At 39.0% G+C, this 23318-nt stretch overlaps 1 protein-coding gene across 3 annotated transcripts in view; it reads left to right on the forward strand.

The window, feature by feature from the left end:
* Nucleotides 1-23318, forward strand: part of SLC11A2 (solute carrier family 11 member 2) — a 120174-nt gene that overhangs the window by 82807 nt on the left and 14049 nt on the right. For 2 of the 3 annotated variants that reach the window (XM_051961601.1, XM_051961605.1), the window contains 4 exons: nucleotides 18887-18958; nucleotides 20357-20484; nucleotides 20966-21091; nucleotides 21648-21767. In XM_051961601.1, coding sequence (XP_051817561.1) covers nucleotides 18887-18958; nucleotides 20357-20484; nucleotides 20966-21091; nucleotides 21648-21767 — 446 coding nt within the window. Of the gene's footprint in view, nucleotides 1-18886; nucleotides 18959-20356; nucleotides 20485-20658; nucleotides 21092-21647; nucleotides 21768-23318 lie in introns of all 3 variants that reach the window. The other variant, XM_051961606.1, reaches the window with a different exon arrangement.

A 23318-nucleotide genomic window follows, 5' to 3' on the forward strand; every position in this document is an offset into this window, starting at 1 on the left:
GAAACTGAGTGAATGCCCATCATTTGGAGAATGACTGAATGAATGCCCATCATTTGAGAATGGCTGAACAAGTTATGGCATATGAATGTTATAAAATATTATTCTTCTATAAGAAATAATCAGCAGGATGATTTCAGAGAGGCCTGGAGAGGCTTACGTGAACTGATGCTGAGTGAAGTGAGAGAACCATTGTCCATGACAATAATGCTATACAATGATCAATTCCAAAGGACATTTTAAAGGACTTTTCAACAATGAGATGATTCAGGCTAGTTCCAATGGTTTTATGATGAAGAGAACCATCTGCACCCAGAGAGAAGACTGTGGAAACGACATAATATTTTCACTCTTTTTGTTGTTGTTTGTTTGCATTTTGTACTAGAGCATCTGTTTTACTAGGGTTTATAATCTCAGTGAAATAAGATAATTACAGAAAGCAATTTAAAATCAATAAATGAAGGATATACACAAATGCATATAAATTTAATCCATGTTTACATGTCTATATGTGCTGATGGGAACACAGAATAAAGGAATAAAATAGAATTATTAGGGAAGAACATTTTGAAATTGGATTGAGTGGCAAAGCTGTATATTTATGTTTTTAAGTTAAGGGAGGATTTTACTGAATGAAGATCTCTCCCCACTGAAAAGAAGGGGATGCACTAAGTAAGGTGAAAGCCAAACCATCCTTATGCAACTTCAGATGCTTCCCTTGCTTAGACACTATCCAGGACTAATTCTGCACACATGACATTTCCTTACAGGGAATTTGAGATATACTGACTTCAAACCTATCACTTCAAAGACCTCCACACCATGATGATCCCACATCTGGAAAGCAGGAGATCCTGATGGCATTATCTATCCAGCAGATGGCTCTCTCAAGCTTTTCCTTGTGACCCTGACCAGCCCTTATCTTCACTTGGCCTGGGACTGCTCCATTCCTATAATCGCAAACTATTGACTGGCCCCAAGCACTGATTGGTGATCAACTAGTGTTCCTTGGGCAGTTTAGCCCTGGTTCTCAGAGGTTTCCTTATAACTAGGCTGCTTTGGGGGAGATTTCACTTAGTAGCCATTCTCAACGAAGAGTGGAAGGGGAGGAAGTAGAAAGGCTGCTGCTGTTGGCCTGGTCCCACCCCTCCTCTGGTTTCCACTCCATTGGCCTCTAGACTGTTTTTTGGGGGGCACTTTCTAAACTATGCATTTTTTTTTTCCTGAGAGAACTGGGGTTGTGACTTGTCCAGAGATACACAGCTAGGAAGTGTTAAGTGTCTGAGACCAGATTTGAACACAGGTCCTCCTGACTGCAGACTGGAGCTAAACTATGCATTTTTAACTTGTATTTTTTAATAAAAAAAAAATTCTTTTCCCCAATTACATGTGTGAAGGGAATTATGATTTTAATATTAATAAATATGAATAGTTAATGTACTCATTTAGATTTTTCAGAGCTACCATTTTCAGTAGATTCTGACAGTAGATTCTGTCAGTCATACAATGAAGTTTGAAAGGATCAATCAATTCTTGACAATATTCTCCTGTGTTTTTGTTAAGTGAAGTAAATCAAAGATAATTGTGCCCGTCACAGAACTCTGGATCTGTCCCCCACCAAGGAATGAAGTTGGGTTTTGAGACAATCACTTAAGAACAATTACCAAAGGACTTATTGTGGGAAATCACTCAGGCCCTGAAAATGAGTATATTGTAATCCATCTTTTCCCTCCCACCCCCCTTATGATTTGTGTATAGAATCTCTACCTTTACTGCAACAGGTAAGATCTCCTTTCCAGGAGACCTTCCAGTTTGCAAACTGAATTCCTCACACTCTAAAAGGGATTAATTAAACACCTATTTGATGTCTAAAAACCTATTTCTCTAAGTCTGTTTTGTGTGGCTCAAGCCATTCACAGTTTAGAGAGCAAGACAGTAAAATTCTGGGAACATACGTAAAAACATAAACCATGTATTGTTATAAAATTGTTGGAAGGCATTCCAGACAGAAGAAATATAAGTATATGAATGAACAAAAGCTCTCAGAGCTCTGACTTATCTATCATTGAAGAATTTGCTTTATGACCTGGCCCAAATCTTTTATTTAATAGATGATATAATTGTATAGCCTATGGCAGTACTGATGAGATCATATTCAATGTTAGGTACAGTTAGCTGAGGAATTGATAAAAAAATTAATCCTTTAGGCAAGCAGGTAGAAGGCTCAGATAATGGAGATCAATTTAGTACCTTGGTCCCACCCTCTAAAGGTAATTCCGTCAGAAATTCAAGTTATGTCAAGACCCTAAGGCTAAATTTTCCTTATAGAAAAACTTCTGGTCCATGGTTTTATTGCCACCTCTTTGTGGATCAGCCATTTTATTTGCAATTCAAAGTCTTAAGGAGTTGTTTAAAGCACTGAGAAATTAAGAGTCTTGTCTAATGTCATATTCAGTTATAGTCAAAAATGGAATTTGAACTCAAGTCTTTCTTGCTAACTCATGAAAAACAGATCCTAGATAAATGATGGACAGAAGCAGCTACACCCAAAGAAAGAACACTGGAAAACGAATGTGAACTATTTGCATTTTTGTTTTTCTTCCCGGGTTATTTTTACCTTCTGAATCCAATTCTCCCTGTGCAACAAGAGAACTGTTCGGTTTTGCAAACATATATTGTATCTAGGATATACTGCAACATATCTAACATATATAGGACTGCTTGCCATCTAGGGGAGGGGGTGGAGGGAGGGAGGGGAAAAATCGGAACAGAAGTGAGTGCAAGGGATAATGTTGTAAAAAATTACCCTGGCATGGGTTCTGTCAATATAAAGTTATTATAAAATAAAAGAAAATATTAAAAAAAAAAAGAAAATAGGTTTTTTTAAAAAGAAAAAAAAAAGAAAACGAAAAACAGATCCTAGAAATAAAGCAGAGGGAATGAAATGTGATCCAGTTGTCAAGAGAAAGTCATTATTAGACTTTTAATTGGGGAGGGGGAGGGTAAAAGTAAAGAGAAAATAATGTGATTTAATTGGCATTTAAGAAAGATTATCTCTAATCTGGCAACCATTTGTACTTTAGCCGGAATGGGGGAGAGAGTGAAAACCTATTCTTATTATAGTAATAGAAATTCTTGCTGCTGTACTAATTGCCTTCCTCAAATGACATTTACTTTCTCAAATAATAATCCAGGCATTAGATCCTGATCTAAAATATTGGCAATGGAAATGACGAGGAAGAGGAAATCTGAGATGTTTTATAAAATAATTGCCAGAAATAGGCAATGAATTAAACAATCCATAGTTTTGTCTTGAGCATCCTACTCACCAGTCATTTCCTGGCCAATCTGGAGAAAGTTCCACCCTGGGGCATTGATGTCCAGATAATTGCTCTCCCTCCCTCCCCCCCTTTCAGGAATGTCCTAACTCCATTTTATCTGGCCTTCTTCTCTTCACTTTTTACCTTGCTGCCTCAGGAGAACCTAGCCTATCCTCCACCCCTCCAAGTTATGGATCATGTGGAAGACACTGATCTTATGATCATAAATCATAAATCATATGAATCATATGATTCATGAATCATAAATCAACTCTGTCATTGTTTGTGGATTGGAAGTGTCTCCGTAACTTTCTCAGCAAGGAGCGCTCCATAGTATTTGACAGCTTTGACCACACATTATCCTGGATATCCTTTCTTCTCTCCTTTTTATGACTCTGGGTTCTCTCAATCTCTTTTACTGAATCTTCCTCTAAGCCCAAGGCTCTCTTATCAGCCCATTCTTCTTTTCTCTTTATATTCTTTCACTTGGTAATTTCATCACTATGAATTCAATTATCACCTCAATAGGGATGATTTCCTGATCTATATATCCAACTCCGGTGTCTCTCCAGAGATCCATTTCCATATGAAAAATTGTCCATTGAACATTTAATTTAAAAAATAGCTAGCATTACATAGTGTCTTCCACATGCCAGGCAGTGTACCAAGCACTTTGTAAATATTGTCTTATTTGATACTCATAATATACCTGTGAGATAGTATGCTTTATTTATCCCCATTTTAACAGTGAGTAAACTATAGTTAAGTACTTGCCAGATTCACACAGCTAGTTAATGGATGGGACAGGATTTGAACTGAGGTCTTCTTGACTCTAAGCCCAACACTCCACTACACCACATAGCTCCCTCATAAGATAAGATGCTCACAATGGAAATAATTGCTGTTCCCCCAAAACATCCATCAGTCTCTGAACTTCTTCATTACTGCACCATGCTATCACAGAATTTGACATTTGAAAGGAATTTTAACAGTTCTACCAATACACAAAAGGACCAAATGCTATATAATATATAGAACAAGTGGTTGTCCAGCCACTGCTTTAAGACCTTCGCAGAAGAAAAACCCACAACATTTGGAAGCAGGCTGTTCTGCTTTTAGATAACTCTCCTAATTCTGTGACTTTCACCAAAAATGCTTAGTTCTATCTTTTGGGCTCATCTCCTCCACATGAAACCCCTTCAAATACTTGAAGACAACTCTCATGTCCTCTAAGTCTTTTCTTTTTAGGCATTTTTCCTTCAGCCAATCCTAATATGTCAAGGATTCAGGGCCATGGTTGCCCTTGCCTGAACTCTCTCCAGCTTAATGATATCTTTCCTAAACTCCAGTACCCAGATATAAACATAATACTCTAAGTGAAGTCTGAATATAGAGCAGAGAAGAATAGAATTATCATTCCTCTATTTCTAGAATCTGCACTCTTCTTAATGGCACCCAAGAATCACATTTGCTTCTCCCTTCTCCCCCCACTCCCCCCACACAATTGGGGTTAAGTGACTTGCCCAGGGTCACATAGCATAGACACATAGTGTTAAGTGTCTGAGATCAGATTTGAACTCAGGTCCTCCTGACTTTAGGGCAGGTGCTCAATCCACTGCACCATGTAGCTGCCCCTCACATTTGCTTTTGAATGGGAATAACAGGGTGAAGTTTTCTCAAAATTTATGAGATTAAGTCTAAGTTACATGATTCCTATTCCCAGAGGTCTGCAGAGCCAGAAGATCAGGTCTTGGGCCCAGGTTGCAGGAAGTCACCCGTGGTCTAGAAGTCTCTAAAGGCCTGACACTAGATCAGTGACAGGAAGTGACATGACCCACAGGAAGCAGACAATTTTGGTGACCATTGGTCAATGATGGTTACTTTCTTTTAGTCTATCCAGTGAAAAGACTTGGGTCTTTTGCTATTGAACTAGCTTTTCTGTTTCCTGCTGCTCAGATCTTCCAGTACACGTTGGGAGTTGAGATGTCTCCCAGGTGTGCTTGGGCCTCTCTCTGCAGGGACCAAATAAATGCTTTCTCTTTGTACCTGAAGATGTCTCTGATCAGTTAATTTGGGAAATGAGTTCTAGCATCCATCCCAGACACTTTGTTAGCTTCCATTTCCCACTACTAACTCATATTGAACTTAATAGAGGCAATTAGGTAGTGCAGTGGCTAGAGTACTGGGCCTGGAGTCAAATACTAAATCCTGCCTCAAATAAATAGCTATATGATCCTGGACAAGTTATTTAAACTTTTCCTCAGTTTACTCAACTGTAAAATGAGGATAATAATAACACTTACCTTCCAGGGTTGATGTGAGAATCACATGAGGTAATATTTGTGAAGTGCTTAGCTCAGTACACATAACAGATGTGGAAATAAATGTCAGCTATTATTACTCTACTCCACTCAAACCTCCAGATCTTTATAACTGCTGTTTATTCATGCCTCTTCCACCTTATACTTGCAAAGTTGATGTTTTTTGCTCCCAAGAGTTGGCATTTATCTTTATTGAGTTTCATCTTATTATTTTCCTCCTAGTGATCTAGCCTGTCAAGATCCAATCTGCCATTTAGAGGTTTTTTTTTTAATATTTTATTTTATTTTATAATAACTTTACATTGACAGAATCCATGCCAATGTAATTTTCCATTTAGAGTTACAATTATTTTTCCTAGTTTTGTGTTATCTGCAAATCTGATAAGCACCATTTTATATATCTTTATCTAAAATCACACCTAAAAATGTTAAATTGTACAGAGCTAAACATATCTCTATGAAATATCTTTATTGCAAGCCTGTAGTTACATTGAAATTGAACCATTAACAATGACTCATTGAATCTAATCATCCAATTAATCCATATGGTTATATATTAACATCTAAATCACATTGTCATCTTCTCCATAAAAGTAATACAATCTATTTCATCAACATTTTTGGTAAAATCTGAGTAAATTATATCTATGGCATTTCCAACTTATACTAGTTTAATAATCCTATTTTTCAAAATAGGGTTTGTTTGATATGTCTTCTTGAGGAAGCTATGTTGGCTCCTTTTATTGACTTTCTCTTTCTAAATACACTCCAACCATCACTTTGATAATTCTTGCTAGAATTTTTTCAGGAATTAAAGTCAAACTTAATGGCCTCTGTTTGCAATCTCTATCCGCTTTCTGTTTTGAATGCTTTTTCTTCTCCAATATTATGGGATGTCCCCCTTTTTCTTTTTTACTTTTAAAAATTTATTTTAAAAGAAAAAAGAAAAAAATAATTGCCATGTGAAGAGTAGAACATGAGAGGATTCAAAATGAGACAATAAATTTCCATCTTAAGAAAGCTTATATAATAAATATTACACATGTTCAATTGTTCATTTTTCTTTACTTCTGTGTGGTTTTTGTTTTTGTTTTCGGCTGTGAACATTTTACTTTATTCTTCTTTTCCCCTCATATTCCTTCCCCCTGACCCAGGAAGGCTACAATTAGGCATCAAAATATACCTACACACACACACACACACACACACACACACACACACACAGAGACATGCACACAGACTCACAGACACACATGCACACATATATAGTCGTACATATTCATACACATACGACATACATAGATATCTATAACTATACACATATATACACTACATACAGTCATGTACATCTATGTAGTGTGCTTGTCCTCAGTTTCTCTGGAGGTGGATTACATCTTTCATAATTCACTGATAGGTCTTGTGTGATTCTAATGACTATGCATATAGTATATATTATGTCATATTGTTTGTCTTCTCAATTAAAGGGTAAGGGTAAGTAGAAAATTTGTAATTCAAAACTTGATAAATAATGTTAAAATCGTTTTTATAAATAATCAGGGGAAATTAAATATTAGATTGTTAAAATATTTGATAGTTTGCTCTTCTTGATACTGGGGTGGAGAAATTGGGGGTGGGAGGAGGGAACTGTATTGGACAGGGGAAATAGCAGCCTTCTATCTATATCTTTTTTCTGCACTCTTGACCTCAAAGAAAGTTTACAGATGGACTACACTGAATTCCTGTAGGTCCTTCAGATACAGAGGCAGGCTATACCTCATAATTTTATCAGTTCTTCTCGCATTTAATGGAAAATGCAAGTGGATTACCTGAGGTTAATTGTTCTCAACTAACCTTGAGGAACAGAGGTGTATTAGAAACCCCTGATATCAGTGACAGATCGATCATTCTTTAGTGAACTTAATGGGAGATTATTTCTAATCCATTGCTGTGATGATGGTGTGATTCAGAAGGAAAGCAACCCTTAACTCCTGTCCCACTCCCCACCACGCACTAGTGAACACGTCTCATTTCAACTCTGACCAAATAGTACAGAAAATGCCTTAAGAATAAAGATTTCTCTAATTAATTGTTCAGGTACATGATACCCATCTACTATTTTCTATAACATGTCAAAGATGAAAATTGATTGTCCTTGGGAGCCAAGGAGGGCGTGGGTCAAGCTTTTGAATTCAAATCTTAGACTTTTCTGCCTAGGGCTAGAATTTGACGTACTTTTACCTTATCAAAGGAGTCGGCTCAGGTCTTATATAGAGGGAGGAACACTCTCTGGAGAGAGCAAACCAGTTTTGCACCATGGGGAAGAAGCAGCCTACGATGGAGACTGCTCCTAGCTGTGAGCTAAGTAAGTAGTTATAGAGCAGCCAAGCAGCAAAGATCTGCCTAGAGAAGCCGAAAGAATACTCCTTAATTGAACAGGCAGCAGTGGAGGAGGAGAAATATTCAACCTTTTTTTCTGTTATCTCTTTGGGTTTTCTTTTCTACCTCAATCAGACTTTTCTGAAGAAAAGTTTCCTATCTTGAGAAAAGTTGGGGGCAAACTTCCTGAATTTCAGATGTCTGCAAAAGATTCACCTAAGTTCCTTTCTAATTTCTCAGTTTTTCTCTTCTCTAGGAAAAATATTTTGGAGGCTTATCTAGCCTTAAGGATAAATTGCGGAGGTCGTTCGATTTTGCTTTTCTGTGTAAGCTTCTAGTCTGTTCCCCACTCCCCCCCGCCCTTCCCCGTCCCTCCACCCCAAACTTTGGAGATTGACTCTTAATAATCTTTTTCTCCGAGCAGTTGAGTTAAGGCATACCAAGTAGTAATGAGTAGGTAAAGGAGGAATTCGATTTTCCTGGATTAGATATGCTTTCAAGTTTAATTTTTCCTTAAATTACGTCCATCCCCAACAAATAATGCTTAATTTTTTAAAGAGATCATATGTGTATTTTATTTAAAATTTTAAAAATTGTATTTTATTATTTATTTGCTCTTACTAAAGGATGACCCAGAAACCAGCTGATCCCTGCTTTTCGCGGTGCTTTTGGGTTCACTTCTCCTGCAAAGAATTAGTCATCGACGGAGTGTAGCTGAGTATCGGAAAGTAACAAGAAAAGGAAAAATTGTAGAGGCGAGGGTGCAGAGTTTACGCTAGTGAGCTCTACGAAGCGGAGGGAGTCCGAATTCAGGAGCCAGGTGCGGTAGCAGTTAGGTATTCCTTTCCCGGGTGGAGAAGGATGCTACGAAGTGGCAGCACAGGGACCAGGGAAAACAGGGAGTTGTTTTTCCTTCCTTGAATGGAGCGTCAAATTGTGACGCCCTGAAGTCACTGTCCCCAAAGTGCACCGAAGTGCTTGCTGTGGCTCGAAATCCAGCGTTGAGGGTGCAGTGAGAGCTCCTGCACATCTCCAGACTGGATGCTCAGCTGGGACATTACCCGCACCTCCGGCGCTCCGGAGCCGGCTTTTGGAGAGCAAACCCATTCAGCGCAATTCACTGCTCTGGAGGACGCGCGCGTTCCCCTTGCCCTCTGCCACGCTGTACATCCGGCCAATCAGAGTGCGCGGTCGCAACATCGCCGGCCCAATCGCCTTGGTCCCGCTCGGCAGTTCTGGTGGGCCGTGGGGGAAGAAACGGGGGAGGGCGCTAAGGAGAAGGGAGTAGATGTGTCCAGGCTCCTGGGGCGCCCGGTGAAAAGGAGAGAGCCGGGAGCAAGAAAATCTGTTTGGAAAGGGCCGTCCTGCCGGAGAGCTTTTGTGCCCCAAGGCCTCAGTGAGGAGAGAAGGCAGAGCTAGTCTCTCTGGGCCAAAAATCCTGTTGTCTTTAGCCTTTGTGTGTCGCTTTCGACCAGGCCTGGCGCCTGGGTGGGAGTAGTTCTTGAGTTTCCTTATAGCCTTACGAGTCGGGGGTTGGGGTGGGAGCGTGGAGGTAAATGAGGGGGTCATCGCCTTTCTCTGTTTCCTCCTCCCTTTCCTCTCCCCGAGTACCCTAGTGAAGCCGCAGTGGGTCTCGGTTCAGGGCAAAGTCTCTCCGCCCCAGAAGCCCCTTGACCTGGCCAGGTGCGCAGACTAGAGAAGCTGGCTCTCCTCGAGGTGCGCAGGCGTATTGGAGATTTGTGGAGGCGCGCGGGGCTGGGATTGGGGAGCAAAACCTTCCCGTGGCCTCAGTAAAGTGCCCTAATTTCTTTCCCCCCAAATAATAATAGTAATGACAACCATCATTTATATAACGTTTTGAAGACTGCAAAACAATTTGCAAAAAACTTTATCCTAGAAGTAGGTGTGGAAGGCAGAGACAATTAATAGCCTCATTTTACAGAGGAGGAAACTGAAGCAGACAGCGGTGTTGAGGTCGCATTTGAACTAGGGTCCTCCACGGCGCCACCTGGTCTTTTGAGCTGGGATTCGCACTAGGCACAAAATCAAGGGGATTGGTTTCTTGTACATTGACAATAAGTAATCTGAGGCACCTGTCTGTAAAATGGGAAGTTCGAGGACGAGAAAGCCTCTTTGAAAGTTTGTTTTAAAGAAATCTACAAAAGTTACTTAACTTGTAGTAGGGCTATGAAAGATTTTGGTGGGAGACAAGTTGAACATTTATACCCGATAAAGGGAAAAGCTGATAGTCTCCCAAGACGGACATGGATTGTTCCAGGAAATGGTTGGTTCCTTGTCATTGAAGGTTCTATAAGTAGTAGAGAATGGGAGGGACTTCCTGGAAGAGAAGGTTCTTGAGGGATTTGCAATAGAGACCCTTCAAGGTCATATTAGATTGCTGGGTCTAGAGTTTGCCTTTGGAGAGTATCAGGTTACTGACCATTGCTGCATCCACTTAGACCTGTTAGTTTAGGAATTCTGCCCTTTCCTTTAAATCTAGTAAGTTTCTGAGTGAGACCTTAGGTGTGTGATTTTCCTGGCTGTTTGATTTCCTTTGTTCCCTGTCTTGAGTGTAACAACACCCTCTGAGATTTTCTGTAGATTTCTGTGGTCACCCATATTCTCCCCTAGGTTTCTTTTTCCTAGATCTGTTTTGGATAAAGCATTTCTTGCTTCTTTACACTTTTTGCTTCTGGCCTAAAGCATTTCTTAGGTTGTTTGTTTCTTTACCAGATAATAACTGAGGTAATTTTGAATTTAGGAAGAAGAAATACTGGGATTTTGCAGGCTATTGTCTCCTATGTTCCTAGAACTACTGCTGGGGTTTGAGGAGGGGATTTCCTGAAGCGGTCAGACAACATTTTTTTGATTCTGTAGGATGGGAGACCTTGCATTGCAGCCTTTGATATTGTGCATGCTGATAGGTAGGTCCCAAGTGAATCAAAAGTCATAGTAACTCAGTGGAAGGCATCCACATAGTGGAAATAATGTTAGATTACACTAGAAATTAAAGTAATCTAACAAAGGCTTCCTCTTTCCAGTTTAAAGAGCTTCTCTACTCGTTATCTGCTTGATTTTCACAGCAACCCATAGGGCAAATAGTATCATTTCTGTTTTCAGTAATCAAAGTAACTTGCTCAGGTTCACATGTCTAATAAGAGACTAATAATTTGAGACTAGATTTGAAGTCAGGTCCTCCTGACTTCAGGGCCCGTATTTCCACTTCTCTACTCTTTAAAATATTTTGAGGTATGTGGAACCTTTATTTTTTACTTCCATGAGATCTGGGATCTCTTGGTCAGAGGTCTTGGTCATCTCAAGTCATTTAGCACAATTCCATTTTGCATTCCAGAAAGTTTGGATCAACTCAAAGCTCCATCAAGAGTATGTTGGTGTGCCTTTCTTGGCACAATCATTGATTATTTTTACCTTATATCTTCTTTGCAAATTTGCTGGGTACAAGGATAAAAGCCCAGTGGATTTAATCTGTATTTCTCGTTAGTAGTTTGCAGTAATTTTTTATATGATTTGTTCATATTTTACTGTTCTTTTGGGATTGTTTATTCATATCAGCTGGGAGAACTTTTTTTTTTTTCCTGAGGCAGTTGGAGTGAAGTGACTTGCCCAGGATCACACAGCTAGGTAGTGTTAAATGTCTGAGATCATATTTGAACTCGGATCCTCCTGACTTCAGGGCTGGTACTCTATTCAATGCACCACCTAGCTGCCTCGAGAATATGTTTTTAAAGGAGATGTTTGGGTTTTTTGGTTTTTGCTTTGTTTTGTTTGTGGAGAGGCAGTTGGGGTTAAATAACTGTTTTGTGGTTACATTTTTGTTTTCCTTTTACATTGTTGTGTATATTGTTTTCATTTTGCTTTAGATCATGAACATCTTTTCATGCTTCTATAGTATTCATCATATTCATTATGTCTTAGGATATTCATGTGCCAAAATTTGTTTAGTTATTCTCAGTTGGTGGAAATCCATTTTGTTTCCAACTCTTTTTCAGCTTTGTATTAAAGGACAGATTTTTGGTTACATTTTAGACTTAGGAAATCATTGATTACAAAATTGCCTTTTTGGGAAGTAAAAATTACATAGAATATCACAAAGAAGAAACGGTGGAATTTTTCTTAATCTATTCTCAATTTTGCTTAGAATTTTCACAGGCTGTGTGAGGTGTATTAAATGAAATAAGCATGTATGTCCTGAGACTCCTGGGTATGTCCAAGTATGCATCTCTTCTCCAGTATAGATAAAGAGAAATGGGTTTCATTCACACCCATGGTCATGCTATGCAACCATGAATTAGGAGGCCATCAAAGTTCTTGGAATTCAGTCCAAAAGACATTAAAAAACATCTCTATCCTTCTTGGCTTTCTTGGTCTCTTTCTAACCTTTTTTTTTTTTTTTTTTTTACATCATTCATTTCTTAATATATCCCATTTCCTAAAGCCCATTTCCTACTTAAGGCCTTTAATTGGAATAATCATTTAAAAAGAAAAGAGAGAGGTCAGGGCAAAATGATTCCATGAAGTAATAGGCAGAGCTGACCTTGAAGTCCAAAAGCCTGGGCTCAGATCCTTCCTAGACAAGCTGCTTTACCTCCTCCGGCCTCCTCAGAGTCCTCTGCAAAACGAGATTTGTGCTAAACAACTTCAAAAGACCTTGCCAGCTCCAAATTTAGGTATTTTAGCCGCTGGATCTGAATGTGGTCTGTGCTATAATCTATACCAGGACTTAATCTCAGCAATGAAGAAAGGGTAATTTTACCAGTTTTTCTTTGGGGATAAGCTTGGTCGTTATAATCACACATACCACTTCTGGCAGTTTTGTTTAAAAATATTCCTTCTAGCTGAAGTTGTTAAAGATACTTCCATTTTTTAAAATGAAATTTTAAATTTTTTTCAGTTATCAAAAATTGGCTGTTCTCCCTCCTACCTTTTCCTAGTCCTCACTGAGTAAGAAAGAAAAATAAAATCTGCCTTACTTTTAGTCAAGTGAAGAGGAAGAAGGAGAGGGAGATTTAGTACTGAATCTTTCACCTTTGTCAGGAGGTAGTAGCAGGGTTCCATCAGTAGTTTTCAGGAATCATGCTACATCATTATGCCAATCAAAAGTTCCCAAGTCTTTCAAAATTAATCTGTTGAAGTCTATTTTGCTTAAACTTAATTCCTCCCTTAATCCTCAGATTCCTCCTATCTTTTCCCCTTACAATCCTACCACAGTTGAATCTGAAGTTCAAGTGTCATCTCCCTTTCTACTCTTTCCTCCATATTTGCATAGATGTCTTCTTGCTCATCTTGATTATGTACAATGATTTTCCCTTCATTCATTTAAGACCATTATGGTATAATAGAATCATTCCCAGTCCTTCTAATTAGACTTTTCTCTATGACCATTGGTCATAATAGAATTCAGAGGCGACGCATGTACTATTTCCTCTTATTTGTATGTAAGGAATTTAACCTCCATTAAGTTCCTTGTGATCATTCATCTTTACCTATATTTTTCTTATAAAAGTTTCTTCATAAATCAGGTCTTTTCATAATGAATGCACATTTCATAAAAAATATATTCCCCCTCCACCAGGATTATTCACTTCTACTGGGATAGAAGTTTTTTTGGCTGGAAGCCTATCTTCTTTGCCTTTTGAAATATAATATCATTCTAAGCTCTCTGCTCCTTTATAGTAGTGGATACTAAGTCATTTGGTCCTCACTGTGACTCCAAAGTATGGGATTCTTTCTGGCTGCTTGCAGTATTTTTCTTTGACCTAGAAATTCTGGATTTTGGCTTTGATCTTTCTCCACTTTGTCCTCTGATTAAAAGATAACTCTACTGTTTTCTTTTATAATTCCTTTAAATATGATAGCTTAGCTTTTTTTTTCTTCAGGTGATACTTAAATTTTTTTTTCGCCTTGATCTGTTTTCCAAGCCATTTATTTTTGCTGAGACACCTTACATTTTTTTTTCATTCTTTTTGATTTAAAAAAAAAAAATACTTTGTCTCATGCAGTCATTGTCTTCCATTTGGTTCATGCTATTTTCACTTTTGTACCTTCCATAGCTCTCCTTTTCAGTTTTTTCCCTATCATTTTTCATTTATCAAAACATTTTAAGGGTTTTTTAAATTTAATTTAATTTAATAATAACTTTGTATTGACAGAATCCATGCCAAGATAATTTTTACACAACATTATCCCTTGCAATCACTTATGTTTCGTTTTTTCCCCTCCCTCCCTCCTCCCCCCCCCCCAAGATGGCAAGCAGTCCTATATAAAACATTTTAAGTTTTTAAAAACACTTAAAAAATTCTTCCTGCATCTCTTCCTAAAATTCTAGTCAAATTCTCTAAAAAAAAAAAAATACGGTTTTCTCTAAAGCTTTACTTATAGATTCTTCTTCTGGGTTTGTGTCTGGAGCATTTGTACCCTCCAAATGGTGGGATTATTTTTGGGGGGAGGTGTGGGGAGGCAATGGAAGGGGAATAAATTTTACTAAGCACCTGTTATGTGCCGAGCAGTATGCTTTACAAATGTTATATCAGTTGATTCTTGACAACTCTGAGATAGGTGCTATTATTTCCATTTTATAGTTTAAAAAGCTGGCCACAGAAGAGGTCCCACAGCTAATAAGTGTGTGAGATCATATTGGGACTTGGGTCCTCCTGACTTCAGGCCCACTATACTAACTATTGCATCAGTTATGCCTTTAGGAGATCCTTTTCTTGATCACTTTTCCTGACTCTAGACTTAAGAGAGAATGGTTTGTTTACCAGCGGTTGATTTCCTGGGATTTTGAGTGTTGTGTTATTTTAGGATCTCAGGGATCGCTCGAATTGGGGAAGCTTTCAGGGCTTCCAGAGTGATCTCTGATCCAGAGCAAGTCTGGTGGTCTGAGCCCAACCTGATCTGATTTCTGCAAATGCCTGATTGGGCTTTGGGTTTGAGCAACAAGCCTGTGGGCTTGCCTTTGGAATTTCAGCAGACTGCTGCTGGAGCTAGGAAAGCTCTGCAGAGGTTGGAGTAATAAAACCATGGGTTTCTCTTGCTGTGAGATTCTTCTGCAGGCTTCAGGCTGGACTGACGTCATTCCTGGGAACAAAGTTACACTGCTGTTGCTTTGCTTCTGAATTTGTTTGTCTCCTCAGTCTGTTCAAATTCTTGGTCCTGTGAACACTTCGTGTAGGTGCAAGTACAACCATTATACTCCAGACTCTCAATCTTTGAGCACTAGAATGCCCCACATATTGGACTCCTCGCCCCAGTGGCCACAAACCTGTCTCCTTGTGCTCAGGATTTCCTCATCAAGATTTAGGCTGATATATTTTCAAAGTCTGGGATTTGGGATGGTGGGTAGAAGGATAGCTTCTGTATTGTTCTTGCTCCTCCTAGCAATTATCTTGCACCTCTATCTATTTTGCTCCATCTTTCTTTTTTTAGTTATGTGACCTTTTATATTTTAGTTGAACTAAACTTATGGTAAAAAAATGGTATAAGTACTGGTTTAAACCTATTTTTTTCCCCAAATTCCTTTCCAATATTCCTAGATGTTTTTGGTTTTGTTTTGTACTCTTTTGAAGAATTCAAGTAATTTATGTCCTTGGGTTTATTAAACAATAGGCTAGTGACTTCATTTTCAAGGAACTTTATTAAGCATATGTAAAAACACTATAAAATCGGAGGAAATGGAATTTCCATAGTCATAACTTCAGATTATTTCCCTTTTATTTATTGTTTTTGGGTACTCAAAAACCATTTGAGTTAAGCTTAACATAACACATGTCTTCCAGTTAGATAGTTTAAGAGCTTTACATAGTGTTAAAACAAGAAAACTTTTTGCAATCTTGGGAGTAACGTTTAATGATCCTTCTTTTCTCTACTTTTTCATCTAAAATGAACAAACCAACTTTTAACTTTTGTATACATAAGGGATAAACTAGTCACATGAAACCCAACTTTAAACTCTTGTCTTAAGGCTACAGTTGCAGGGTAATATTTTCTTTTAGGGGTGGGGATTAAAATGTATTGGTAATGAACCCAAAGATCGAAGTTTTGAAAGGTAAGAACTCATTATTTGACAAAAATTGTTGGGAAAAATTAGAAAGTAGTTTGACAGAAACTAGATATACACTAACATCTCATACTGTCTGTCAAGATAAAGTCAAAATGAGTGTATGATTTAGGTAGACATAAAGGGTAATATAACCAAATTATATGGAGTATATAATTATATGGCGGAATATGGAATATTGTACATGTCAAATTTATGGGTAATGGGAGAAATTATGACCAAATATAGAGAATTTGGGAAAGGAAAATGGCTAATTTTTATTAAAATTATTGCATATTAAATTAAGTCATAAGTAATAAATTAATATTACATATTAAAATGTTTTCTAACATTTTATACAAAAACTAATATGGGCAATGTTTGAAGGAAAACAAGAACCAAAGGTAAGTTACTGATACAGGCCTTCCAACTTAGATGTAAGGATGTTGTTGTTCAGTCCTTTCAATTTCATTTGACTCTTCAGGACTCCATTTGGGATTTTCTTGACAATGATACTGGAGTCCTTTGCTATTTCCTTGTCTTGCTCATTTTATAGATAAGGAAATTGAGAAAAATAGGGTTAAGTGACTTGCCTACAATCACACAGCTAATAAGAGCTAATTAGCATCTGAGGCCAAATTTGAATTCAGGAAGATATCTTCCTGACTCCAGGCCTGGCACTCTATCCATTGCACCATCATTTATAAAAGTAAGAGACATTTCCCAATAATCCAATGATTATCTTATCAAGTTTATAAAGGGCTAGTATCCTTGCGAAGAAAACTTTATATGGGTTTGGGAAGAATTGCATGGCTTAATCTGACTCAAACAATATATTCATATATATGTCAGTTTTCAGAAAAAACTGTCTATGGTGATGTGAAAAATGGCCAAATTCACTTAATTAACACTTCCTAGCTGTGTAACCCTGGGCAAGTCACTTGAATTGCCTCAGCAAAATATCTATCTATCTATCTATCTATCTATATATTTGATACATCAATTAGAGAAATGCAAATTGAAACATGTTTTGCATACTTTTAATAATTTCACATTGTTTGCCTTCTCAATGGGTAAAGGAAGGAGAGAATTTGGATGCCAGTTTCTGGCTGTTTAGATATGTTTAGATGTGTATTCATTAATGCAAGAAGTGGATCTTGAGTTAGCTAGGTCTGTCTTATTGAATAAAACTATACAACACTGAATTATTTCCTTGTAACCAAATTTGAAGATTTAAGTAGCATTCCTAACCTGGTACTTTTTTCAGAGCCCAAGGGAAATTGTGTCCAGTAAACAGTCTGTAGAAGACATAGGGGATTAATGATTTTGGTTATATAAATTGTGCTTCAATTTATTTTCTCTTCCTTTATCTCCTTTTGAATATAGGTGCGATCTCGAGGCTGAAGAGGCCCAGTCTCTTTGTACTCTCTTTTATTCTGGTCATAGTGTTTTCTCCTTGCTATAGATTTTTAAGTTGCTATTTGCTAAGCTAATGTTTTTCCAGATACTGTTTTTGCTCTCCAGATTACAGAGAAACAGGAACCTTTGCTGTCCAGAAACTACCTTATTTTAGTTATTCCAGAAAGACAAGCTTTCCAGATAGCATATAAAATTTTAAAAATTGGTTTTGGAGACCTTTCATAAAGATAAATATATTCTGACTGAGTGAGGGCCTGAAGTTCCTTCTGAATAGAGTACATGAGCTTTCAGAATTTTTTTTTTAAAACTTCTTTCCTGTTCCTTAAACACATATCCTAGTTTGAATATGTGAGATTTCCACATAGTTGAATATAGATAGGTGAACTGTTAACTTCAACAGACTTGAGATGGATTAGATATTGTTGTTCTTTACAGCTTTTTAGAGTTCAGGTCAATTGACTTGAGGAGTATTCGATGACTATTATTCGATGACTATGCCTGGAATAGGAGATGCTTTAAGGGATGACCCTTCTTAGGATATCATTATTTGTAGTTGGTGACATTGGAATGATAGCCCCATGCTGGGTTGACTAGGTCACAGAAAATTTAAATACTATAAAAAATCTTTTTCTTGTGGCAAATTCAAGAACTTGCCGATCTTCTGGTAATTAGAAAACTGTCCTTTAAAGAGCTACAGAGTATCAGAGTGGAAGAACAAAAACTGAGAGGTCAAAGTGATTTATTTAATTTGAAAAAGGGACTAAAATAGGTTGAGAAGGACTCAGAGTAGAAAACTTAGCATTTCCTCATGGCCCCATAGGGCTGAACAGAAGGCAGGAAAGCAAAAGTGACTTTAGTTGTAATGAGAACAGATGTGAAGACCTTGATTCTTAAGAATGATTTACATGCTGGAGGAGGCAGCCAAATGGGATGTGTATTTTTTCTCTGGAGAACTGTATAAATATCTTTAGAGGGTTTGGGTTTAGAGAAAAATGGCAGGTATAACTGCTTTGGTATTTAAACTCTTGGATGGACTTTTTTAGATCTGTATTTCATATATGATGCATATATTCTTAGTTTAATGGTTCTTTTTTGTAGCACTGCAATTGGATGATTCTGATAGGATATACTTGGCCCTTTATACTTACTCTTTACTTCCCCAGATTATGAAGTCTTGATAGCAGATATATTTCTTACACACTGAAACTCATCTCATTTGATTAGATATTGGTTTGATCAGACTCCAAAAAGTTTTTTTTCAAGCTACCTCACAATTGTTCATAATATTTTTCAGAAGTGGACATAGGGGTCACATAGACTTACAAAGCTGGAATGTTGACAAGTGTTGATTCAGTGCTTGTTGATTTATTCTTATGCATTTTCTCTCTCCTTTCTAGAATCCTACACTAAATCCTTGGATGTACCGGGGTCCACCATGACATTAAGTTCTAAACAGAAGATGCCTGCTGGTAATTTGAAGCTTTGTGTTATTTATTGATGAAGTTCAAAATAGCTTTGTAAATCATGTCTTCTGTCCCCTTTCAGTATTTTTTCTTCTAGCTATGATAATGATGTCCATAAGTTTGCTTTTCTAAAAGGAGACAGTAAGTTTTAGACAGTAAGTTAAAATGGCTTGCCATCCTGCAGTCCTCTGAAGTAACAGATGGGGGAAAATGAGGTTACAGGCTTACCCAGGAGCTGTAATGAATGCTCTGTTTTGGGTTATATCAGGTTTTCTTTTCTAGAATGGCCTCCAAGGCACCAGAGTGTCATTGAAAGCCTTGTCTGCTCTCTGGCTAGAACTGTTGCCTTCCTTATTGTTCTGGTTGCAAACAGTGAGGAGCCTTTGGGGTTCTAAGAGATGTTTATGAATATGTAAAGAATGTCTCTTGCTTTGTACCCTCCTTCTAGCTGCTTGAGCTATCCTGAGCTGTAAAAGTTTCAACTCTGAATTCCTAGAGAATAGAATTCCATTCTCTTTTTCTAGATCATCCTAAATCTACTGTTTTGAGGCCATAGCTAATAATTCCTGAGGAAGCATTCAGACTCAGGTCTCCCTGACTCATGTACTCAGTACTTTGTCCATTCTGCCATTCAGGTTCTCCTATAAAATGAGAGTTTCTCTTCCCCCCAGCCCAAACAAACAAGCAGAAACACTTGAGTCTAGGGTCACATATTTGATCTATATACTCTAAGCAAACATGTGGACATAGTGCTGGCTTTGGAAGCCTGGTTTTCATGAATGGAGTGAACTGGTCTCCTCATCCCCCTAACTCTTCTTCTGGCCTCTGCTCCCTCCCTCTAAGATAATTGCTGAATGCGGAAGGAATACCTAGATAGTAGTCTGCTTTGAACCACCTATTTTGAGGCCCTGATCAACATGTGAGTGGCCATTGCTGACTGAGGCAGGAATAAAGGGACACAGAACACATGAGAAAATTTTGTACTCGTTGACTTTCTGTGTGTCAAGATTTCTTTGGAATTTTTATTTTCTGGGAAGCACCTGGAACCTGAGACGTAATGGTCAAGGAGTATGTCCAGCGTGAGTCCTGCCACTTTCCTGCCTTGATAGTTCTTTAGCTGTTGGGACTTTTCTGCTGAATTTGAGAGGAAAACTGCAAATACAATTTTTCTTCTTTTTGGTTCTGGAGGAGGGCATAAGAGAGTTCTATGAAAACTGTTTTCATTGGTCTGGATGAGTTATGTAGCTTGTCTGCTGCTTTGTCTTTGTATCTTGTATCTCTTTACATATAGAATCTTTGTACTGATAACAGTGACATGTTAGAGTATTAAGGGTTTTAAGGTGGTGGGGGTAAGGATCCTTTGAATTTCTGACTAAAGTATTCCCATTTTTCATATGAATTTAGAAAATGGTTCTGGGGACCATGGGAACACTGCCAACCTGAGTGCTGACAATACCATCTATAATAGTAACACCTTTTTGGACTCTCCCTACACCTATTTTAATGAGAAGATCTCCATTCCTGAGGAAGAGGTTGGTAGACTTCTCTGTCACAGAGAGATGAAGCGAGCTTAGGTGTCCTTGGGTTTCTTACAGCTTTAGTTCATTTTCATTCCTGCAAAGTTCTGAACTTTGGCAAACATAAGATTGCACTTTGGCTGTTAAGATTCTGCTGTATAGGACCCAGTCTGGGGAGGAGGAAGCGAGGTTGCTCCCTTCTATGAGCTTCAAAAAAAAAAAAAAAAAAGCTTTCTTTCTTTCTCGTTTCTGGTGGCCTTTGGGCTGTCTGACTTGTACTTGGGGATTGTTGGTCTTATTACAAGAGTGTTCAGGGTCTTCTGCCTGTTGTGTGACCTCCCCACTCCAAGGGAGCTGCTGCTGCAGTGGAAGGGCCACTTAGGGCCCTTCACCTCTGACACAGTTAAGCAGGTCATTAGTCCCCTCCTGCAATAATGGTTGTGTTTTCCATTTGGAGCAAAGCTGAATTTGTCCTCGTGTCTTGTTTCTTGTATAGCATTCTTGTTTTAGCTTCCGCAAACTCTGGGCCTTTACGGGGCCGGGCTTCCTCATGAGCATCGCTTATCTGGATCCAGGGAACATAGAATCCGATTTGCAGTCTGGGGCCGTGGCCCAGTTTAAGGTGAGTCTCCAGCCTCTCCCCTTGCTCATGGCTTCTCAGGATTGAAGGGCCTTGGCAGTCTTTGACCAGCACTGTGAGGTGCAAATCTTAGAGAATGGGCCTCCACCACTGAAGGCCTGGCTTCAGGTACTGATTGACACATGCTGGCTACTGGCGATGACCCTCTGAGCGGTCATCTCTCTAACAGCAGAAGTTTCAGGGAAGGTGTGCCTGTGTTGGAGGGGCCGTGTCCTCATCTCGGAGTTCCCTGTGCCGGTGAAATCTCGGGCCAGGCCCTAGTCCTACCTCAGAGCCTAGCATTTTGGGGGATCCTCCAAAAAACCCTGTACTTTCAAAAGCAAAACACTTCTCATCAGGTCTGTCATTTTAGCTTTGTTCCTGTAACAAAAGAAGGGATTGTATTAAAATCGGGAAAATGGAGCTGCACAGTGTGACAGGGATTTTCTCAGGCCAGGGGTGGGCCAAGGCTAGATAGAGCCAAGGTCTCCCACTTGTCCAAGTCTGAGGATATCAGGTCCTACAATTGTCTAATGAGGGGGGAATTGATTCTTCCTAGTTGCTCTGGGTTCTCCTCCTGGCCACCCTTGTGGGGCTCCTGCTGCAGCGCCTGGCAGCCAGGCTGGGCGTGGTCACGGGCCTGCACCTTGCTGAAGTGTGCCACCGGCAGTATCCCAAGGTCAGTGCCAAGCCACCTTCCTCCCTCCCCTCCTCTAGAATCCTGCGGTGAGCTGCAGGAACGTCTCTCAGCCCAGCTGCTTTCTGGCAGTCCTTCCTCCCTTTGTCCTTTTCACCCTTGCTGTCTGTTCTTTCATGTGAACAGCTACAAGTTTCCTTCCGCTCCTATGGTTTGTTACATTTTCCCTTAAATGGTCCTATAATCTCATTGATCCAGGCGTTGTTTTGGGGCTTTTAAAAACTTGCTTTTTAAGTTATAGAATATAGGCATTTCCATAACATAATACAATTGTAAAAAGATGATTGGATGTGAAACTGTAAATCTACTCTGCACAACTTGCTGTTCTTTGAAATAGATAACAAAATTATCATGTACATTTTTTTTCTCCTTCCCCTCCATGGCTACAATTACCTACAAATAGTCTATGTATACAGATATATCTACATAAAAGACATATGAAAAAAGAAAGAACTGATAAGTAGGCATATACTTATCAGTTCTTTCTTTTTTCATATGTCTTTTAGAATTTCTATTATATAGTTTTTATTTTTTGGTCTTCATTTTTGAGCTTCCAGTGACTTGTCCCAGGTCACACAGCTTGTAAGTGTTTAGGGACTGAGACCAGGTTTGAAATCAGATCCTCTCTACTCCAGGCCTGGTGCTCTATTCTACTGTACCATCCAGCTGCCCTATTAATTTAGCTTTTTATAATAGTCAAAAGTTCTGAAAAAGAGTTCTCTTGATGAATCTTAATAACTTAACATTTATGTAGCACCTTATAGAGTTTACAGAACCACCATATAAAGATTAAGTCATTTGTCACGGTAATCCCTTCTATCCCTGTGCTTTGGGGAGTACAAATACTGTTATTTTCATTTGATAGAGAAAGCAGCAGGCCTTCTGAGGTAGGCCTGGGTTTTGACCCAAAGTGCTTGGCTCCCATGGCCCAGCTGCCTGCCATCCCACTGAGGCTTGGAGAGCAATCACTGGGCTTCTTTTTAATTTCTCTGCTCCAATGCCCCAATACAGACATGGCCCCGGGTCTTTGCTTCACATCTAATGATGCTGGATGCTGTTTCCTCTTGTCCAGCTTCCCCGGCCCCCCCATCCCTATTCCTTTGTGGGCTCTGCCTTCCTGGGCCCTCACACTTGCCCACCTACCCTCAGATGGCTCCTTTCCTCTTGTTGTATTTCTAGGATGTGGAAGAAGAAAGCTCTTTTTCTGTCCTTTGAGGCTGGCGGGGCCATAAGTGTCTCCTCCCTCTTTCTAGCTCCCATTACCCATTCTTCCCCTTGCCAGATAGAATGGATCCCTCTATATCTGCTGCTCTTCCGCTTCTGCCTCTGTGAGCCCTTTTCCCCGTGCCCAGAATGTTCTCCTCCTCTGCCTGTTTAATGTCCATCTACCCTTTAAATCTCAGATCAGATGCTGCCTCCTCCAGATGTTTTCCTGAGAGACCCTCTGCATCTTCCATTGGAGGCAGCTGGACTCAGGAGGCCTTTAAGTGTGGGAGGGAGGGGATGGTATTTTGAGCAGCTGGCTTCTGTCTG

The sequence above is a fragment of the Antechinus flavipes genome, chromosome 5 (genome assembly GCF_016432865.1).
Source record: "Antechinus flavipes isolate AdamAnt ecotype Samford, QLD, Australia chromosome 5, AdamAnt_v2, whole genome shotgun sequence".
NCBI lineage: Eukaryota > Metazoa > Chordata > Mammalia > Dasyuromorphia > Dasyuridae > Antechinus > Antechinus flavipes.